The sequence below is a fragment of the Aptenodytes patagonicus genome, chromosome 11, assembly GCF_965638725.1.
Source record: "Aptenodytes patagonicus chromosome 11, bAptPat1.pri.cur, whole genome shotgun sequence".
Lineage (NCBI taxonomy): Eukaryota > Metazoa > Chordata > Aves > Sphenisciformes > Spheniscidae > Aptenodytes > Aptenodytes patagonicus.
Window position 1 is genome coordinate 415,710 of NC_134959.1, and position 19,757 is coordinate 435,466.

General features: G+C 48.8%; 1 protein-coding gene across 2 annotated transcripts in view; it reads right to left on the bottom strand.

Moving 5' to 3' along the window:
• ZFHX3 (zinc finger homeobox 3) overlaps positions 1-19,757 on the bottom strand; it is a 113,783-nt gene that overhangs the window by 19,989 nt on the left and 74,037 nt on the right. The window contains exons 4-6 of one of the 2 annotated variants that reach the window (XM_076348861.1): positions 16,041-16,148; positions 3,712-3,845; positions 3,301-3,501 (exon numbers count right to left, since the gene is read on the bottom strand). In XM_076348861.1, coding sequence (XP_076204976.1) covers positions 3,301-3,501; positions 3,712-3,845; positions 16,041-16,148 — 443 coding nt within the window. The remainder of the gene's footprint in view (positions 1-3,300; positions 3,502-3,711; positions 3,846-16,040; positions 16,149-19,757) is intronic. The other variant, XM_076348862.1, reaches the window with a different exon arrangement.

Genomic DNA, 19,757 nt, shown 5'->3' on the forward strand with positions numbered 1-19,757 from the left:
AAACAGCCAGCTCTGAGATGCTAAGCACAAGCAAGCAGCCGTTACTATGGCAACAGACATATTAGACACTGCAGGTTCCTGAAAGGCGTCTGATAAGGTATTATTAACTGGAGCCTCCTCCAAACGCTGAGCGCAAAGACACTGTGTCAAAAGGGACCTGGCTCCCATTTACTGGACTGCAATTCCCTCGCGGTGGCACCAAGACTCAATTCACGCGTCAGACTGAGACGGGAATCTTAGCTAGAATGAGCAAAATTAGGAACCTTTGATGCTGCCACATTCTGCACAAGCCATACTGATTTCTCAAAATATTTGTCATTTAATGCAAAAAAAGAACTGCCTTCTTGACCCACATGCTATTTGACTTGAAGCAGGAGAGGCAATCTTCCTCCCCAGACATATCTCTGGGTACCAAAGGAAACAGCTGCCCAGGGTCAGTGGCAATGGCAAGGTGGAAAAACCAGAAACAAGCAAGAGGGTGTGCTTCACGGCTAAGCCAGTCTCCACGGTTCTCAGCAGAAGTCCTGTGCTCTGCAGCAGAGGGATGAGGCCCTGCTCCAGCACAGCAGATGCGCTCACCTAAGGGGACTGTCCTCCACAGTACTGCAGTTGCTTTGGCCACGTCCTGTGCAGGGTGTCCCAAGATCCTTAATGAGTGGCTTCTGCCAGTCTCCCTGTATCCTGGAGGACACAGACCTGCTCAGGCCAAGAGGATGGACCAGCCCAACTGCACCTGTTCCAGACTGCGTGTTCTGCCGACAGCCCAGCTCAGAAATGAACCACTTCACATCAGTGTAACAGATACCCTTAGCAAACTGGTAACGGTTGCTGGCTTAAGAAAGGGGTTCAGCTTCTGCTCACTGCTCTTATAAAGTCAAAATGTCTTCCATCAGTTTAGTTAGAAGCTAACAAGATTGGTTCAAGTCCTCAGAAGGTATTTACACACTTAAGCACCATCAATCAAAATGTATGCCGGTCGCAGAGACCGAGGTCTTTGTGACGGGACAGCTCCTCAACCCAGGTGCACGAGTGGTCGGCAGAGCAGAGCTACGCCCTGCTAGAGCCTGCAGGCACGGCCAGCTTCGCAGCCTTAGTGAACCGCTGGTGCTCCTTTTCCCTTCCTCTCTATATTTTGTTATTCAGAGATTGCTGGGACCTTCAGCCTGGTGGGATTTTTAATGGGTTTTACAATGCGGCGCCTACTTGGGGCAGATGTGGTTCTCATGGGCGGTCAGAAGCATTGGTCCGAGAATGGCCACCGCGAGCCTTTGCAGCCTGCCAGGGCGGAGGACGCACCTTCGGCTCCTGCGGAGCCCAACGGGGCCAAGAGAGAGGGCAGAAAAATGAGAGGACAGGTAGCTGGTAAAGCAAAGAGGGAAGATAAAAAGCATAAAGGCGTTTGAGAAGGAGCCACAAGAGGACTGGAAGGGTGATAGAAAGAGAAGATGAGAGAACTGTAAGAGAAAAGCTGGGCAACGCTGCATGTGCTTGCTCAGATGATGTCACAGGAGGGGAGTTGATAAAGAACATGAGTATTACGACAAACACCATATTATTCGCCTCCATTGTCAGGAATCGGCAAATAAGGGAGAAAACAAGCAGAAATGGGGTGCAAGAAAAAAAAATCACGAAGAACTGACAGGAATCAAAATAAACACTTGTTTTATATACTTGGCGACAAGTTCTTAAATGCAGACACAACCTTGCCTTGAAGATTATACGAAAGAAATAACAGTGTAGAAATCTGATGATACATCCCATTCGTGAATTTAGAAGGGTTTTTGAAAATGTGCCTTATTAATTCTACCTGTATCTTAAACTGACACTAGCAAATGGAAAGGCGCACTCATGTGAAACCTATGAAAAGGGAATTCATGAAAGAATCATTCTGGGACTCAAAATGTTATTTACTGAAGCAGGTGCCTGAGTGCTGGGGAGTGGGGTAAGCCTTTATGAGCATTTTTGCGCCGCAACAGCATGTACAAGTCCCGCAGAAGAGGTCCAGCAGCTGCACACACGACCATGTGTATGCCAGCAGCAGAGAGAGACTCTGGGTCAGCAGCTCTGGGGTAAAGCAAGCCAGAGCACAAACCCAGGTCTCACAAATGAGAACTTGAACACTGCGCTGTTAATTTACTACTTCTCACCAAGCACTAGCTCTCCAGTTAAGACGAATTTCAATTCCTCGGAGATGGTGTTGGAGGAGGATTCCCATGCTAGGTGCTAAAGCAAGGATACAGGGCAGAACAAAAGCCTGGTGCAAATGTGTGTGCTGAACCACAATCTGCTGTCTGAATTTTCTGCTCCCAATCAGAATATTGCAATAGCAATCACAACCCATACACAGGCACGATGTCATTTGACAAACAGCTGGAGAAGCGGAGTCATTACAAGTTTTGAGCTCTACGTGAAGACAGTTGACTTTATCTAGCAAACTTTCACTCCACACTTCAGTGGCTAACTTCCTATTTCAGAGAATTTTAACTGCCTATGCTTAAATTTTAATTTAAAACCAGGCATTTCAAAACATCTTAAAAACAGCACTTGAAACAGTAGTTCTAGTTTTCAACGTTCCCATAAGGTTCCACCTCCCTTGGGCTAACAGCAGTGCACCCCTTGCTTGTTCAGGTTACCCTGAAAAAAGGGAATTGTTGCACAACAAAAGCATTGTAATTTTGAATGGAGCGACTCCTCACAGAAGTAACAGATACAACTTATCTCATACAACCACAACAATGATCCTCATTAAGTGAACGAAGCGCAGAACATGGGCAGCACAATAGGACTGTCTCCTCTCCACGAGATGAGACCGCCAAGGGAAGTTACGCTATTGGTTCTTAAAATCATATTTTAAGCAGAAACCTGATATCTAATTTCCCGTAATGTTACCTTAATCACCATGGCTGTCCTTCTTGGGAAGTGCTCATCAACACACGAGCACTTTCTCTCTGCAACAGGAGCAGCACAGCACATCAGCTACTGTATCTTCCAGAAGCTTCTGTGCAAAATACGATCCCATGCAATGACCTCAGCAGGTAAAGGAAATCGTATTTATTCTAATCTCTTCACAGGGAAATTACTCAATGCTGCAACATTGCCAGTTTCCACAGTGCTCAAGCATGACCAAGATAGTCTCTGCAGACAAACCATGCAGGGATGGGAAAAACCTAAATGACAGAGCCCCGACAGATGAAGGAGCTGTCCACTACAGCAAAGTTAGCCCGCGCAGGTCAGGCCATCCCTTTACTCTTCATCTTTGCTAGGAAGGCAGCAGACGTGCTTGACTACGCAGCCACTTACCGTCATGATGAGTTTCTCAACACAGTCAGGTGACACACTGTGCAGATGGGTGAGGTGCAGCTGCAAATGGATCTTGTTGTTCAGCATGTCCTGGCAGAGCGGGCAGCGGAGCATAGGCTGCACTGAGTGCTGGGTCATGGCGTGCACCCGCAGTCGATTCACGTCTGTGTTACTGTACTTGCAATATGGACACTGATACATCTGCAGAGCAAGACAAATGAATCATGCAATTGTTACAGCTGCTGCTTTCCTCTTTCCTTACAGCTAGACTTTAATAATTTGATGCCTTCTCCTACCACCAGTTATCGCCTTTCATCCTCCTTCTCCTATTTTATTTTTTGCTTTTGGCACATATGAAACAAATTACCTGCTTGTAGATGCACAAAAAGCTGGGTTCTTCCTCTTCCTTACCTGCTCTGATTTGGTCTCCTCTGAAGTTTTTGACCATTTAAAGGAGAGAGGTGACTCAGAGCTGCTGGGAAACGATATTCGTTTAGAGGATGCTGGAGGCTCTGTCAGCTCCTTCTCTGCCTGGCTGGCTGGTGCTGCAACAGAAAGAGATTTATATCAGGACATCCCCAAAGACGCTTAAATTGGACAAAGACAGTATTTCCATTTCCACTGCTGCTGTTTCTTGAAACACATGCCAAGGCGTTGGAGGAGGATGAGTTTGTGGACTAACTTACATCCTACAAAGCCTGGCCAAAAAAAGTTCATTCTTGATTATCTTCCATAGTAAGGGAGCTGTGTCATTTACAGTTAGAAGCAGAGAAATCTCAGCTATTTCTGTGGGCTGCTTACAACCTCTTAGGTGCAGGAGAGTCTTGTCCTGTGTTTATGCCGGACACACAAATGCTCGGCCAGACGTGAAGGCCAATGTGTCATCTCCGCGAGCGGTTGGACTGACTCGACAAAGCAGAACTCATACTCCTAGCTCACCGAGGACGTTTTGCATATGAACACTCTGGAATACGTTTGCCTTGGAGACGGCTGGAAGCTGTGGTCCTCAACCCAACTGACTTGCACTCTGTGCTGGAAGCAACGGCACACTGCCAGGACGGCACCGGCCACCTCAGCCTATGCGCCTCAGCGAAGAGCATCTGAGGGTACTTCCCAGCAAGCGGTCCCACCAAAATTACGATGGCAGACCGGCAGCAGGACCCAGCCTACAGTCAGTGCTGGGACGGGACCCGGACAATCTCACACTGTAACAAGCTGAGGAAAGGTGATCTTATTTCAGCAAAACAGAAAAAGGCAAATGAGCCCAGAAGTCAACAGCAAAACACTCCGCAAGTTGAGGCACTCCAAGAAGCATATCCCTGACCTTTACCCCTCCCCCGAACCCTGGCAGCCTGCAGTACATAAATTTGTGGGACATCTATTATTTAAAAACTGTAAGGACAAGTATATTATACACAGCCCCCGTCTCCTCCTCCCCGAACACACATTCATAACAGTACTTTAATCTGTCTCGAATCGACTTCAAACCCATTTCGCCCTTAATGGGAGTTATTCATTTTCACTTGAAAGGTAATATATGACAGCTGGATATTTAATATGATGGATCGGCTGCCGATTAACAAGGCACTGTAGCATTCTTAGACTGGTCCCCCCATACTCTTCCCCTTGTCTCTGATTCTCTTTGTGAACCCGCTGTTATCTGCTCCTTGTTTCAGAAGATGCTGTTAGAGTATGATCCAGGTAAACTGCTTCCTTCTCAAAGATCCTTCCATCCACTGACATGAGCAGTATTTCGAAAGGTACCACATCACAGTAAGAAATACAATCCCCATTTCTAATCGCCTTCCCTGCCAGACCCCACCTCTAAGCGTTCAGCTAAACAGAGGCAAAGTAACTTCCAGGAGAGGGAAAACAGGTATTGCAAACAGATTACAATACTGCCAGAGGGAGGCAGGGATCAGAAGAGCTCTGGTGCTACTAAATTTCTCCTGGTAGACTTGGCCATGCTAAAGCCTGCTTAGAAGTGATTTCCTTCCCTGTAGCGCTGCCCTGCCGCACGCCTGGTATTTCAGTCCTGGCTGGTTGCACAGCCTCCATGCATGGATGTAAAGGCCAGGCTGTATCTGAAACCAAAACCATAGGACCTCACTGTGCTGCCAGCTCTGTTACAACGTCCAAACCTAGAGTTTCTTTGTTTAAAACAAGCCTGCAGTGTCAGGGCTGACTTACGGACACCAACGCAGATCCCACTCTGCCCCCTGCGCAGAACAATGGGCTGCTTTTCAGGTCAATCTGCTGGCTGAACCCGAGACTCTCCCTGGGGTTCAGAACTGGAAAGTCATGAAAGATGTCTACAGGACCAAAGCTGGTCTCCTTTACTTCCTACTAATAAAATGTGCTTGGAGCATGAGAAACACGGCACCACCCCAGACCCGCCTGCGCTGCTCCTCTGCTGAGGAAAGCGGTCCCTCCTGGTGGGTTTGGGGAGGCAGAGACCACCACTGAGAGCCAGTACCGTGGTGGGTGGAGGACCACCCTGCCTTAAAATGCCCTGCCCGAGCTTTGTGTGATGTGAGTGGCCCCAATAAGGAGGCTAATTGCTGTTGACATTGTCCACTCCTCGGTGTGACCTCGGACATTGAAGCATCAGCCCCAATCAGGCAGTCAAGCATTGGGACCACCGTCCTGAGACCCCAGGTCTGCCAGCACGTTCACGCAGCCATGCGAGCTCTGCTCCAGCCCTGTCCTGGGCTAGGACAACAACGCCAGCCATGACTTTGGGTCCCCTTAGACTTCTCTGCCCTGGATGGTGACTGTGTCTCCTGCGTGGTCCGGGCAGGGTCTCTCAAGGCTCTGTACCTGTCAACTGCCGCTTCAAACCTTTGGGTGTCATCTGCTCTGCAAAACTACCAACAAGCGCTGCCACGAACCGTGCTGGCACCACGAGCCTGCAAGAGGGGCAGGGGACACGAGGGACGAAAAGGGATGACTGGAGAAACCTCTGCTCATGTATATGGGTCACCTTTCCAAATAAAGGATGACAATGCTTTCAGTTTTGGCAACAGAGTGAGAACCATGAAATACCTACCGAATTGCATTAATAAACCCAGGTGAGCTCTGGACACTTACAAAACCCCTGGTGTCCCCGCCGGCGATGGGATCTGCACTGGCACAGCAAGGCACGAGGAGCTCGGGGAGCCCCTGGTCCTCACCCTCTGCCACCGACTTCACTGTGTACCGCTTCTAGCAGCTCACCAATGTGATGTTTTTCAGATGCAGTGACTAAATTCAGCAACCCAACTGTCAACTACCCCGCAGCTGCTGAACACTAGCTGTAACCTTTGGAGTCACGACAGGGTATTTTCTCATTTCCTTTCTACTGGGAAGCAGCCTGCTTAGAATTAGGGAAAAGTAAAAGGTAATTAAAATTTACTTTTACTTACCATCTCCAAAGTGCCCAATTTTATTAAATGGACTTGATCCAACCCATAACTTTAATCCTTCAAAACCAGAACTATTTATGATTGTCCAGACCCCAGAATAACTGGTTTGTTGCAGAATTCTGAAAAACACATACTGAATGTTTGTTCTAAGTAGTATTTTTTGAGTTGACAGCTCACGTGCGAATTTTAACACCGAGACCGAAGTTTATTGTTGATAAACAGCCAAACACACATAGTGACACATTCAGTCCACATCACAGATCAGAGGAATTAAGAACTCTCTTCTGCCTGGAGAAATGAGGACACGCAGCTTGGTGCCTGCCTGCAGAGCTCTCCAGCAGCTGCGCGGGACCTTCGTGTCTGCGCGGAGTCTGCGAAATGACAAAAGGGCCTCGGCCCCAAACGGCAGCTCGGCACCAGAGAAGGTGGAGCACAACATCTGTGCCCTAACCACGTCCAAGACCATGCTCTAGAGGTATGGGCCTTGCAGAAAAGAAAAGGAATCTGGGTTTAAAGTACGATGTACAACTATGTATCATTAGTATTTTTATTATTTTGACTCTTCAGATGGATTTAGTTCAGATTTGCCGACCTTAGAGAAAAATCTGCATTTCTCAACAAATGTACCTGAAAGCCAAGTGCAACGGTACGGTGTTGCTGCAGGTGTGCTGGCCCACCACAGCACTTCTCAGAGACCTACTTGTCTTCTTGCTCTTCCTTGGCAGCTTCTGCTTTTCAGAGGAGGAGGAGAAATCCTCCCAGGCGTTACTTCAGAGGTGAGATGGGATGCTTCCTCGGAAGTGGGGATCCTTTCCTTTGCTAGGTCCAGGGGCAAAACCAGCAAGGGTCCCCAAAGCTGCCTGCTCTCCATCCCGGTGGGAAAGGAGTCGCCACACCGCCTCCCAGCCATCAGATTCTTTTAGCTAAAGTACCACTGACAGCCCCTTCATCTAAACTTCCATCTCCCAACCCAGCAACATAATGGAGAAGCCAATTAAATGATTATTAATTCATGCTGCTTTCCGTAAGCCAGAGGTTCTCATCTCCCTGCATTCCGTAAACCAGCTTGCCACTTGCCCTAGAAATTTACAGTGGGGTTTCTGCTATCTCCATTGATTTAAAAAACAACACCCACCCTGCCCCCCAGCCTACTGAAAAAAATCCCTTCCTACTAAGTTCAGCAGCCCGCCTGGGAAAAAGTTTTCAGTGGGACCAGGGAACTGTGTTTTCACTGCCCGATGGAAAATAAAATTCCATATTTGGTGGTGCCTCCCTCCTTAAACCTCCCCTGACGTTTTCTTGGAGCAATTACTCAGCATCACGAGCCCTTGGACCAGACCGACCTGCCTGCTGTGCTTGCACAGCCCTGCGGCTGGAAACGCCCACGATGGCAGCCGCCACTCCTGCAAGGGTCTCGCAGAGGAGCATCCTTAAAACGGCTGTGGTTTTCCTCCTGAAATTCTGAGACTGGAGCTGACTGTTTTATCTGTTTTCGTGCTCACGCAGCCTTCACTGCGGGTGATGGGCAAGGCCAGGCCCTGTGGTCCAGACCTACCTGCGCAGTTCCATCAACAGCAACTCAGGAGCCCAAAAAAACGGCGCACAAAGTTTCGGTCTCGGCCTCTCTGGCAGACCGTTGCTATCGCGCATAAACACACAATTTGTATTAATACAGCAAGAATAACTCTGAGAAGGTAACTCCACCGAGAGACTGCGGTGACACAAAAGCGGTGAGAGCCCCGCTCAGGCCTCCCCAAAAGGGCACCTGGGCGTTCAACCCTGTTACAGCGCTGCCCGTTTGTTACCTCGTGTCTTAATAACGTATGGTTGAATGTTTCCTTCTGAAACACTGTCTGTTTACATTCCTTATTCCCTGAAGGTACCATTCGTTCTAATAAGATGTTGTAGCCATACTAACAGGCCTGTATATTGCCTGTTGCTCTACAGTATTTTTTCAACTCTGTATTTGATAAATAATGGGATCGCATGATAGACAGAAGTAAATACACAGAGATTTGCAAGCACACTTTTGTACCCAGACCTTTATTGCTGCCTTTCAGAAATGTGGCCCTGAAAATGGTCAAATAATTTGTTTTTCTAATGCTGTGTCATACTTTCCAGCCTGCAGTGAGTATGAACAACTGAATTACTATTAAATATTCATATTACAGTACCCAAAAGCCCCAGCCGCCACCAGACTTTTCTGCCACGCTCTGTACAAACACCCAGAAAATGTTACAGAGATACGCCAGGCAGATCAAGGGGCACGTGGAGGCAGCGCTTTGCTTGCCATCATGAGCACCACAGATCTTCCCCGCGGCCCTGCAGATCAGCTCATCTCCTGTCGGCTCCTGAAGGAGGCCCTGTGACCTGCCGGGAGCCGTGCTGCTCCCTGCGCAGTGCTCTAAGGCGGTGCTGCGCTGTGGACCAAGAGCAAAGGCACCGGGGGGAGAGAAAATGACCCGCGCAGGCTGGGTGAGAGATCCTGGAGCAATGGCACAAAGTTATGGATCAGTCCCAAAGGTTATGAGAATCCCGACTCTGACCCAGGGAGCAGGAAAGTTGGCGAGCAACGCGGCCACAGGCAGCCCTGCCACACCGGCACGCTGGGATGAGGGTCCAGGTGCTCACAGACACGTACGTGGCAGCGACAGTAGCAGAAGCTGACACTGGCACACGAGTAGCAAAACACTCCAGCAAACGTACCCGAAAGAAAAGGCCTGGACCGAAGCCAGGAGGCTTCCCTGCCCTGGGAGCGACAGCTCCCTCTTTGCCCCTCTGAGTTAAATGGAGACCTGCGCCAGGCAGAAGGAAAGACAGGGTACGTAGAAAATCGTCCCATCTTGTGCCCAGCATGACCCACGTTTGCGAAGTGGTACCCTAAAGCACTGCACCTTTTCTTCCAGCAATGATGTCTAAGATTATATCTTCAGAACTGTGGGAAATCTTGGGGTTTTTTAAATTACAAAGTGGCTGAAAGGAAACAAGCAATAATCTTTTATATTTGCCTATTTCATATGGTTCTTGAACCAGCTATTTATTCAAGTGAATAAATATTTCAACTAACCTATGATGAGAGTCCATATCAACTAATTTATTAAATCAGCGTGTTGAGCTTGGGAGATGGTCTAAACAACAGTAATTCTGCTAACTCCTCAAAACCAGCAAGGAGAGATCACCACCACTGCCGGGCAGCACATAGCTACCTGGTGAGCAGAAAGTACCGGTGAGGAAAGAGCGAACACAGAGAGTGGAGATAGCAGAGACGTCAGCAGAGACCCACTTGCCGAAGAACATGCATTAAAAGTATCTGAAAACAGCAAAGCAGCTGTTGGACAGGCTCCGCTGCAGCACAGCAGCTTCAGACACCAGCAAAGCAATTCACCCAGCAGTGCCACCGAGACGGCCCCTCTGCGCTCCCGCACATCCTAGAAAGCAGGGGCTGCCGCACGGGCGGGTTTTAGTATGTGTTATCACTGCTGGGGAGGGAGCAACTGGGTTTTACGGTGGTGAACACGACATGCACGTGCTTTCAAGATCAGCAACTGGCAAAGGCAGCCGAGAGCCGGCAGGGAGCCGTGCAGGCAGGGAGGGCCGGCTCCGTTTTGGGGGCGTGCAGGACCATTTCTCCCAGCTAGAAGTCAACAATTGTTCAACTTGGGCCAGATCGGTAATTTTGCTGCTTTTTATTTTTTAGTAGCCATACTTCACTAGTATAAACAGAAAAAGAAAGTTCAAAAAAGAGTCATAAAAACAATCAAGCCGATCGCAAGGAAGAATCAAATACACTGTGCACATGACTGGGCTCAACAGCCCCACCAGAGCGGAGAGGGCCAGGACGGGGCGAGCATGGCAGAACCAGGCCAGGACGCTGCGCAGAGGGTGACCGGGGATGCTCTGGGGCCACGGCTTGGAGCAGCGCCCTCGGCCGGCCAGCTCCAGCCAACAGGCAGAGCTCAGGAAGAATCCCACGGCCTGCCCCGGGGAAGGGCCGATGGGCCTTTGGGGTCCTCCCAGAGCCACTGCTGGGCCATCGCCTCCCCTTCGCCCCCAGAGACCAGAAACCCAGCACCTGCGGATGCCGCCCGGAAGCCAGGCGCACGCCCCGCTCTGAGCTCAGCCTCCCCGGCGAGCCGTGGCACGGAGGCACCCGACCTGGCTGTTTTCCTGGGCTTGAGCTGGCGCCCGGGAGCCTTTTGTGCTTCGTAAATCCTCAGGAAAAAAGCACAATTACAGCCAGCCTTCCCATCCCCTCTCTGAGCTTTCTTTCACACAGAAGCCAGGGTCGAGAGCCGCTCCATCGCGCCCCTTGTCCCCTTCCTCCCAGCCCACTCCCGCCCTCGTCTTTACTCTGGTCCACAGAATATCCCAGCCATTAAGCGCTCAACAAATGCCATATATTAAGAAAAACAGAAAAAAGCGGCAGCGGGGGGAGGGGCAGTAATAGATTTCCGTCAGGATGTGCCTGACCTGTTTTTTTCAATTTCAGTAATTAGAAAGGCAGTGGGCCTGTAGGAATTATTCATAAACTGCAGGAGCTGTGCAGTATACATTTATGTTAAACATGTCAAATCCGATTGAAATCATGCCTGCCAGCACCATACTCCATAAACACACTTTTCTGCAACAATTTCCCAGCTCTCGGCAGCCCATTAATACCTCCTTTAATAGCAATCTACCACGGATTCGAATCAGGGACGCTCCATTGCACTAATTGCTCTGTGTTAGGTGAGCATCATGGATTTAAAAAAAAAAAAAATCATTAAAAAAAATAAAAGCCCTTCAGGCTAGTCCTCTAGAAATATTTCATTTCAATCTATATTTTAAGTAGAGTTTGTTTCTTGTTTTTGTGGAAAAAAATCTGATATTCTGTATCTATACAACCGACAGTGCATTAAGAAAGTCTCTTTCATAGCTGGGTCACTGCAGATGAAGTGCTTCTCTCTGGTCAGAAAATACATATAAGCCCCACCCCAAATCTCAAAAGTCTCGTACTGATCTACCCTGCTCCGATTCAGGCTTTAGCTGGAAACCAATGTGTTGAATATTAATCATTTACATCCTGCCTTAAAAGTGGAGTTGGGAATAGCCATGATTTCTTTCCTCCTTGCTGGTATGCTTGTGATAAATCTCACGTTAGTCATGATGAGATAATTTCTAAAGCTCAGCCATCAGGCAAAGAGCATCTCCCTTCTCCAGCACGGAGGTGGACAACTCTGGAGCAGGAGGGGAGCAGGCAGGGCAGAGGTAGCTCCGGTGCGAGGGGGCTGCACTGAACGGCGCTTGGGAGCTGCTTAATCCCACTGCCGGAGAGAGGGGAAAAAGCGAAAACCAACAGGTCCCATCTAGAAACAGGGAACATCAGCCCTTTTCTCTCCACGCAGTATTTTAGGAGTCACACAACAGTGTTAGTGCCTATGAAGCACCGCTGCCTGTTAGGAGTTGAGGGGAACAGAGGCAGTGCGAGCACTGCTGAAAGCAGACGGCGCTGCCGCTTTCCAGAAATCTTTTAGGAGCCACAAAGCCGTATGAGAAAATCAAGGTAAAATGAATCCTTATTTGGGATGGAGTTTTCCACATGTATATTTTAATTGAAAGTATTACCTAAAAAATGTTTCTGCTTTAAGATTATTCTGTTTTAAAATAAATAAAAACCCCAAATCAATAAATTTACTTTGCAGCTGAGACATTTTGACAAATTTACAATGAAAGCAGAGAGCTTTTTCCTTTCAGTGCTAACACCGACACCGGTGCAGCCTGCCACATGCGGACGCATGTACCGTAGAGCAGTCGAACAACCCTGACTCATCACTCGCGTGTCTGTGCAGAGGGAGCTTGGCAGACATACTCGACATTTTTTTAGAGATCTCACAAATCTTGAAGAAAGGGGAAGAAATAATCACCCAGTGCGCGGTTAAGAAACTGAGGCACAAAAAGTGAGTAAATTGCTAAGGAATGTAATGATCAAATTGCAGCATGATGAACAGAAAACAGGTCTATCAACCTCCACTTCAACACACTATTTATTGGCTTTGAGCCTGCACTTCTTTCTCACCTATCTCCCACTTTCACAGAATTGCAGGCCTCAGAGGCACCTCCGAAGGTCAGCGGGTCCATCCAAAGCAGGATAAACTGTGCCTACTTCATTCCCGACAGAAGCTCATCTTCTTGAAAGACCTCTGAGGAACCTTCCCAGAAAATCTACTCCAGTACTTCAAAAGCTGTACCAGGATAATTTTTTATTTATTTATTATCTAACCTCAATCTTTCTCCCTTCAATTTAAACCCATTACTTCTTGTTGTCTATATCCTGAACATGGAAAACAAATTATTTCCTTCCTTTCAGAAGCATTTTATGCACAAGAAGACTTATCTTGTCCTCCCCTTTGGTCTTCTCTTTTTGGGTCAAATAAGTCCTTTCATTCCATTTTCTCCTCACAGCTGACGCTATGCAGACCATGCTCTCTTCTGGGTTGTTCATGCTGTTTGGGCTTTCTGAAATTGCTCCTCAACTTTCTTGACACCCCAAGCTCAGAAATGGACACAATCTTCCAGAGGAAGCTTTCCAGCACTGCAGAAACGCACCCATTCCATAATATCTTCACCTACACCATAATGCTTGAGCTTCATTTTGAGACTGTCCTGAAAAGCAGCATCAAAAGTCTTCCTAAGGAGATGATACGAGATACTGACTGCAAGCAAGACCTTCTTCACACAGAAGGAAATTGGGTCGTGTTGACATGATTTGTTCCTGACAAATCTGTGTCGACTGTTGCTCATCTCATTATCTTCCCGTCAGTACTTACAAACAGTTGTTTGGTCAATTCCCAGGAAAATCTGGGGCAAACAGAGCTGGCAGGTGTGCGGTTCCCCAGCTACTCCTTTAGTCAAAGATAAGCACCATGTCTGTCCCCTCATGGTACCTCCCCCGTTTTCTGTAAATTCACAAGAGATGGCAGCTGACAGGTCTGAGGATGCTCCAGTCACTTTCTCAAAGCACCCAGGTATGAAGCAGCAGGTCATGGATGTGACAACATTTAGCTTAACTAAGTACTCTGCAGCCTGTTCCTTCACAGTCGGAGGACGAGCTCTCCCCATAGCGCCGCTGACATGGGCTGCTCTGGTCTCGCATGCAGTCAATCTGTTTAGTGAAGACGAATGCAAAGAAGGCTTTATGCTCTTTAGCTTTCTTGACATCGTGGCTGATAGCCTTCCCACTGGGCTGAGCTGCAGACCAGCTTTTTTCTTGCAGTCTTCTCTTACAGCAAGTGAGTGCTTCTTTGATATCACCCGTTTCCCTCCCTGGTAACACCTGAATTTGTACCGTGGTGTTTTGATATTCCTGTACGTGCAGACACTGCTCTTCTGTGGTTGTCATGAATAACCTCACCTAGTTTCCATTCCTTTCCATGTCTGTGGTCCAGAAGGACATGGCAACGTAGCCATGTTCCTCAAGGGAGCTTGAAAGCAGAAACAATACAAGACCGAGGTGTGGTACCTGTTTTACATATCCACTCTACATAAACAGTGGATAACATTTTTTTTTGCTTTAAAGTTCAGGGGTAATGTTGTTACATGTTTGAAAGCAGGACCTGAATTCAACAACAGCACATGCATACATCTTGCTGAGGCTGTACTCTTCAGCCTTGCAGCGGCTCTGGACAAGGCTCGTCCAGAGCTCTGTGGGCTTATGTACATATTCTGCATTTTCCTTTGTGTGTTTTCCTTTGAAGACTCAATGAAGATGTCCATTTCTTATCTGCTGTTTGACTGACAAACATCAAAAATGGGTTAGGAATTTCACTGGCAGGATGAAGAAATAAAGCCACCCAAATTTAGAGTTTCTAGATAGTAAAAGTTTTAAAAAGTAGGTTCTTCATTTTTCCTTACATGTTTTAACATATAAAAATAATCTTTTCACATAGATCAGCTTTTGTAAGTGCTTCAGGTTTGGACAAAGGGCCCTACTTACTCTTTAAGAGATTTAGTAAATATACAATACTTACATCTTTCTGTGACACTTCATGAAGTGTGCTTTTGCTTAGGATCACACAATCCCACGCAACAAGAGACTAAAAATTACCTACAGCCAAGCAAAATCTGCATCTCTGGGTTGAAGAATGGGTCTGTGATGGGGAATGACATACAGAGCAACCTCAGCAAGTGCAGTCTAGACTGAGAACATGAGCTTCAACAAGCATTGAAGCGCAGCTTGCTTTCTTCACCAGTTTGGACACATCTTCCAATGGTTGAGATTAAAACTGTATTGAGGTGAAAGACCACATTTCATCCTTTTGAAGACTGTGTAACCCGAAATATCTCTTTGGCTGTGGCTCACTAAGAGGCAACCACAAACACAGCAGGAGAAGGCTGCCTGGAAGAAGGATCTCTGCAGACTGAGAGAGGCATCGTACCAAGCAACCATCAGTCTGCAAACTGACTGGGCTACCGTTCAGAAACAGAAACGGGGAGTCAGAACTGCTCTGTCCTGTGTCAAGGAAAATTAGTACCGCCTCCAGTGCCTCCATTTCCACACCTACGCTGAAGCGGTCAGCAAGTGCCAGCTGAGGAGGGGAACGGCCCTCTCCAGAGGACGACAATCTTGCAGCTGCTTTCTGCTCAAAGGCAAGGAATATTTAAAAGATTCCTCCCACTCACCTCTGCAAGATAGCAACCATCTTCTGGGAAAGACAGAGTAACCTAATACCTTCATAATTAATCCATCTAAGGATTTTGCAAAGAGAAACCTTTCAGATTCCACTGCAACAATGTAAGTATTGTTGCACATCTGCAGTTTCTGTTTCAGGATGTCATGGCTCCAGCAGAAACTGAGCAGTTAACAGAGCGCAAGCACAGGGTCTGCCTCTCTGCTCTGCCTTTCTGTGTCAAAACCTTGCTACCAGAGCCAGGACCATGATGAAAAAGCAGGCTAACAGTCTCTCAAGCCTTAACAACATAGGGTGGGGTTTCACGATACGCTTAATCCACCCTAAGTGCTGGCTGCTGCCAGAAGAGGCAGTCCCCTTCTCCCTCCTCCCCTCGCAGCTGCCGATTCCCGCCTGGGTCAGGTCCAGTACCACTGAGCACAGGGGAGCTCCGACCCACTGCCCCAGTGCGAGCCCAGGGCTGGGAGGGGGGACGCATGACCGATCACGGCTCAAACTATGCGAGTGTGTCATGAAGCTACACCCAAAGACTTCACAGAGGACGACACTTATGTCGTGCTGACAGTGCTGCGTGGCGCAGTCATTTAAGGAAAGAGTTTTGCAGACCGCTGCTCTGCAACTTCCCACTTTCCTTTCATGGATTTAAAGAAAAAGAGGGACCAAAACCCACCTGTCCATTTACTCTGGTCCTTGTCCCCTCCACTCTCTTGCTCCTTGGCAGGCTCTTCAGCATCACCGGCCGTTTCATTGGGCCCTTCCACATCCTCAATGGATTCTTCTGAAACAAGAGAAGCAGAAAGTGTAACATAAAAACAGAAGTCAAAACAGAAAAGCAAGTAACTGCCATTGAGCAAGAGCAACAGCCAACGCTGAAGCACAAGTGTTGAGTGGCGGATATCAATGTCACCCACCGTTCTCCCAACACTACCTGCTAGCTGGTCACGAAAGAAACTACAGAGGAAAAAAGTGAGAGATGAAGACAAAATGAAGAATCTTGCCCACTTCTACCACTTAGAGCTATTGATGTCCCCTGCGGTGTAATGTACAGTAAAACATTTGCCTGGTATGAGAAGGTTCTACTCAACCACGCCATAGTTTAGAGAAGCGTCAGGGACTGACCGGAGCCTCCAGCACCTTCAGCCTCAGCCTTCCTCCTCATCCCCATCTCAAGTTCTTCGGACCGAATGGCACCGTGTAATACTGACCCTGGTCACTGAGACCCCCAAGTTCACCGCAGAAACACCACCACTCGCTTCTGCTCAGACAAAGCAAGGAGCAAGCAGCACTGTCTTCTAAGGACATGGCCCTGACACAAGGGATGGGAGGAAGCTGCTGGGGGTCTTATTTTCATCCCAGTCATGGGAAGAGTTTGAGTGCACAGGCAGTATCATACAGGTGCAAAAGCATAAAGGGGAAAAAAATACTCAGTGAAGTGAAGCGTTGAAAGCTCAGAACAAAACACAAAGTGTCACTGCCCCACCCGTTAACCAAAACACTGGCGTGCGGGGGCCAGCGGCACGGAGCGTGTCGACACAGTGCAGTGCAGCTCCACGCAGAGGCACCCTTGTCAGGTGGGATACTGCGAGCAAGATAGCTGCAGCTGCCAGACCGCTTACACCAGGGTGCAACAGCTACATTACCATCTGATATCTTAGGTATTTATATATAGTGCGTGCAGGTCGACAGCTACCATGTAATTGACGGGGGCTACATCAACACTGGGAAGAAAGGGTACTTTTAAGCCATTATATCCTGTTTTAGGCAGGATAGTTCATAATTTTAACTTGCATTATATGGCCATGGTAAATCCTAGGCTATCCCAAGGTTTTATCTGAACTACCTAACCAGTTAAAGCACCACCCCCCATCCTCCCCCTAACAAAGACAGGGCTAGAAATCAGGGTTAAAAATATATATTAGGAGATTGCAGATACTCAGCAGTGCCCTTTGAGAATGTGACAACTTAAATTGGGGAGGAACTTGTAAAAGCATCCAGAGATCAGCACTGAGATTAAGTGCAAGCTCTACCCCTTTTTCACTCCTTTAAAAGCTGGAAACTCTTGAGAGCTGCAGGGATCCCAGTGGTCTTTGCCTGGGAAAACAGGACCCCAGAGCAAGAGGTGTGATGGGTGGCATCGCTAGGCAAAGGCACCTAACACGTGGGAAGACACAAATTACTGATGCAGGGGTGAGACGAGCAGTCTGTCATGTGAGATGAGTGCTGAAGTTTGCTGGAGAGAAGGGCTGTGAACTCAGCAGCTGGATTCACGTTTCAGAAATCAAAATTCCACAATTTTTCCCACTGTGGGGAAAAAACAACAAACCACCCCCAGCCCCCAGACCAGCTTGCTGCCTTCAAAATGCTGCTACGCAGGGCGAGACAGCTAGCAGACTTTAGCCGGTTTTGCTGAAAACCTTCGTTGAGGGGCTTCTATTATTCTACTCAAACTTTCATTTTAACCTCCCTCTGGGCACCCGGCTCGCTCTCTCGGCTCAGGCGCTCCCTCGGCGCCGGCTCCCCGGGCCCCCCGGACAGCCCGCGCCGGCAGAGGCGGGCGGGGAGCCGGCCCCCACCGCAGCCCACCGCCCGCCGCCCCGGCCGGGCTCGGGAGCGGGCGCCGCTCCGGCCTGGGGGCGGCCCCCCCGGCCCCGCTCAGGGGGGCGGCCCCGGGCCTCTCCGTCCCGGCCCGGCCGAACAACAAAGGGTGCGCGGCGCGCCGGCACTCCCGGCTGCGACCCGGAGGTGTCAGCATCGGCATGGGAGGAAGAGGAAGGACGAGCCGGCTGCCGGGCTCAGACGCTGTCTGGGCTCTAACCTGAGCATGTGGAAATAATACACGTCTTCAAGTGCACTGTCTGGTTCGAGGGGAATAAAATAGGACATTCATAAGCAGTTACACCATCTGTCTTTATACCATCATCATCATCAACAAGGGAAAAAATAGCTCTTTAAAATGGATGAAAGCCCAGGCTGACAGTAACCGGAAAAATGTGAGCTATGAATACCAATAACGGTCAAAAATGATTAAAAAACAAGGCTACAAATGGCAAATCCTCCTGCCCCGCCGGGCCTGCAGCCCCTCGCGCTCGCAGGCACAAGCCTGTCCCACCGCCAGCCCCGGCCGAGCCCCCGGCAGACCCTTGCACCAAGCATCCACTGAACCCCGACCCTGGAAATGGCTTCTCTCTGAGGACAAGATCTGCCTCCTTGGCTCAAACACCTCTGCGCCGGGCAGGCAGGCTGCAAAAAGCATATGCATGCTTCAAACCCTTCTCCTCCCCCCTCTGGTCTGAGCTGATTTTTTCTGAAGAGTTTTTTTTTAAAGCAGGATGGGAAGGGAGCAGAGTACAAGACGCATCTGCCCAAGGAGGCTCTGAATCAGCTGGGAAAGCCCCTGGTACCGTCCTGACTTGGCTCCTTGCTCCCGGGGCCTTTGCTGAAGACAATCCTCCTGCTCCCCTCCTGGGCACACCCTGGGAGCCCCCTGCACCTGCGGACCCCAGGGACGCAGCCACCTGGCGTGGAGACTGGAGGAAAGGGAAGTGTTAACTCTTGGCTGCCTTGTGATCCTCTTCCAGCAGACTTTTTTGGAAGGCTGGATGCAACTCTGCTCACTACACTCAGCCTAAATTGTCTCGCAGCCGTCAGTGTTTAAGCTGACCCCAGGGATGGTCGGGAGAGCGTCCTCAGCCACATCACTCCTCAGCTGGCTACATGCACTGCAGAGGGCTTTGAACCACTGAGAACCAGCCTCCAACAGACTGCACGCAGGGCACAAGCATGTGATCTGACCCAGCTTCTAACAATGAGATCCTCCAACACTGAAAATAAAATGCAGCAGAGCTCCTGTTCCCGAAAGATTTACACCCACACTCTCTGATGACAGCTCTGCAGCTTCTGAGTGGCACTGGCAGCTCCGAGGTGCGATGGCAGGTCTGGGTAGCAAACACATGTGAATGGCACCCAACCATCTATCCTCCTGCATTTCTTTGGGGCATCCTTCTGAGAGGACAGGGCCAGCATCACATCTGGTATGGAAAGGTCTGCTTTTCTCCTCAATCCGCTGCACACCCAACAAGGAGCTTTTGAGCTTCCATTTTAATTGTCTGCAAATCCTGGTGTCATGTTGTTTCCATGCTGTGTTCAAGCAGAGCTGAGCACTGTCTTTTACTTAATGTCCAAAGAGTCCCATAGGACAGACCTGCAGCTGAGTGTGAAAACTACCTCGTGTGACCAGCTCCCAAAGGCTGAATGAGCAAGATGTAGGGAATTTACTTCCAAGCCACCATGGCCCTTTTGTTACTGTTTGACCATACCTCCTTGAGGCTGTACACACTGTTTGTTAGGACTCATTCACCTAACGGCTTGACTGTATTTTTCTTAAGGA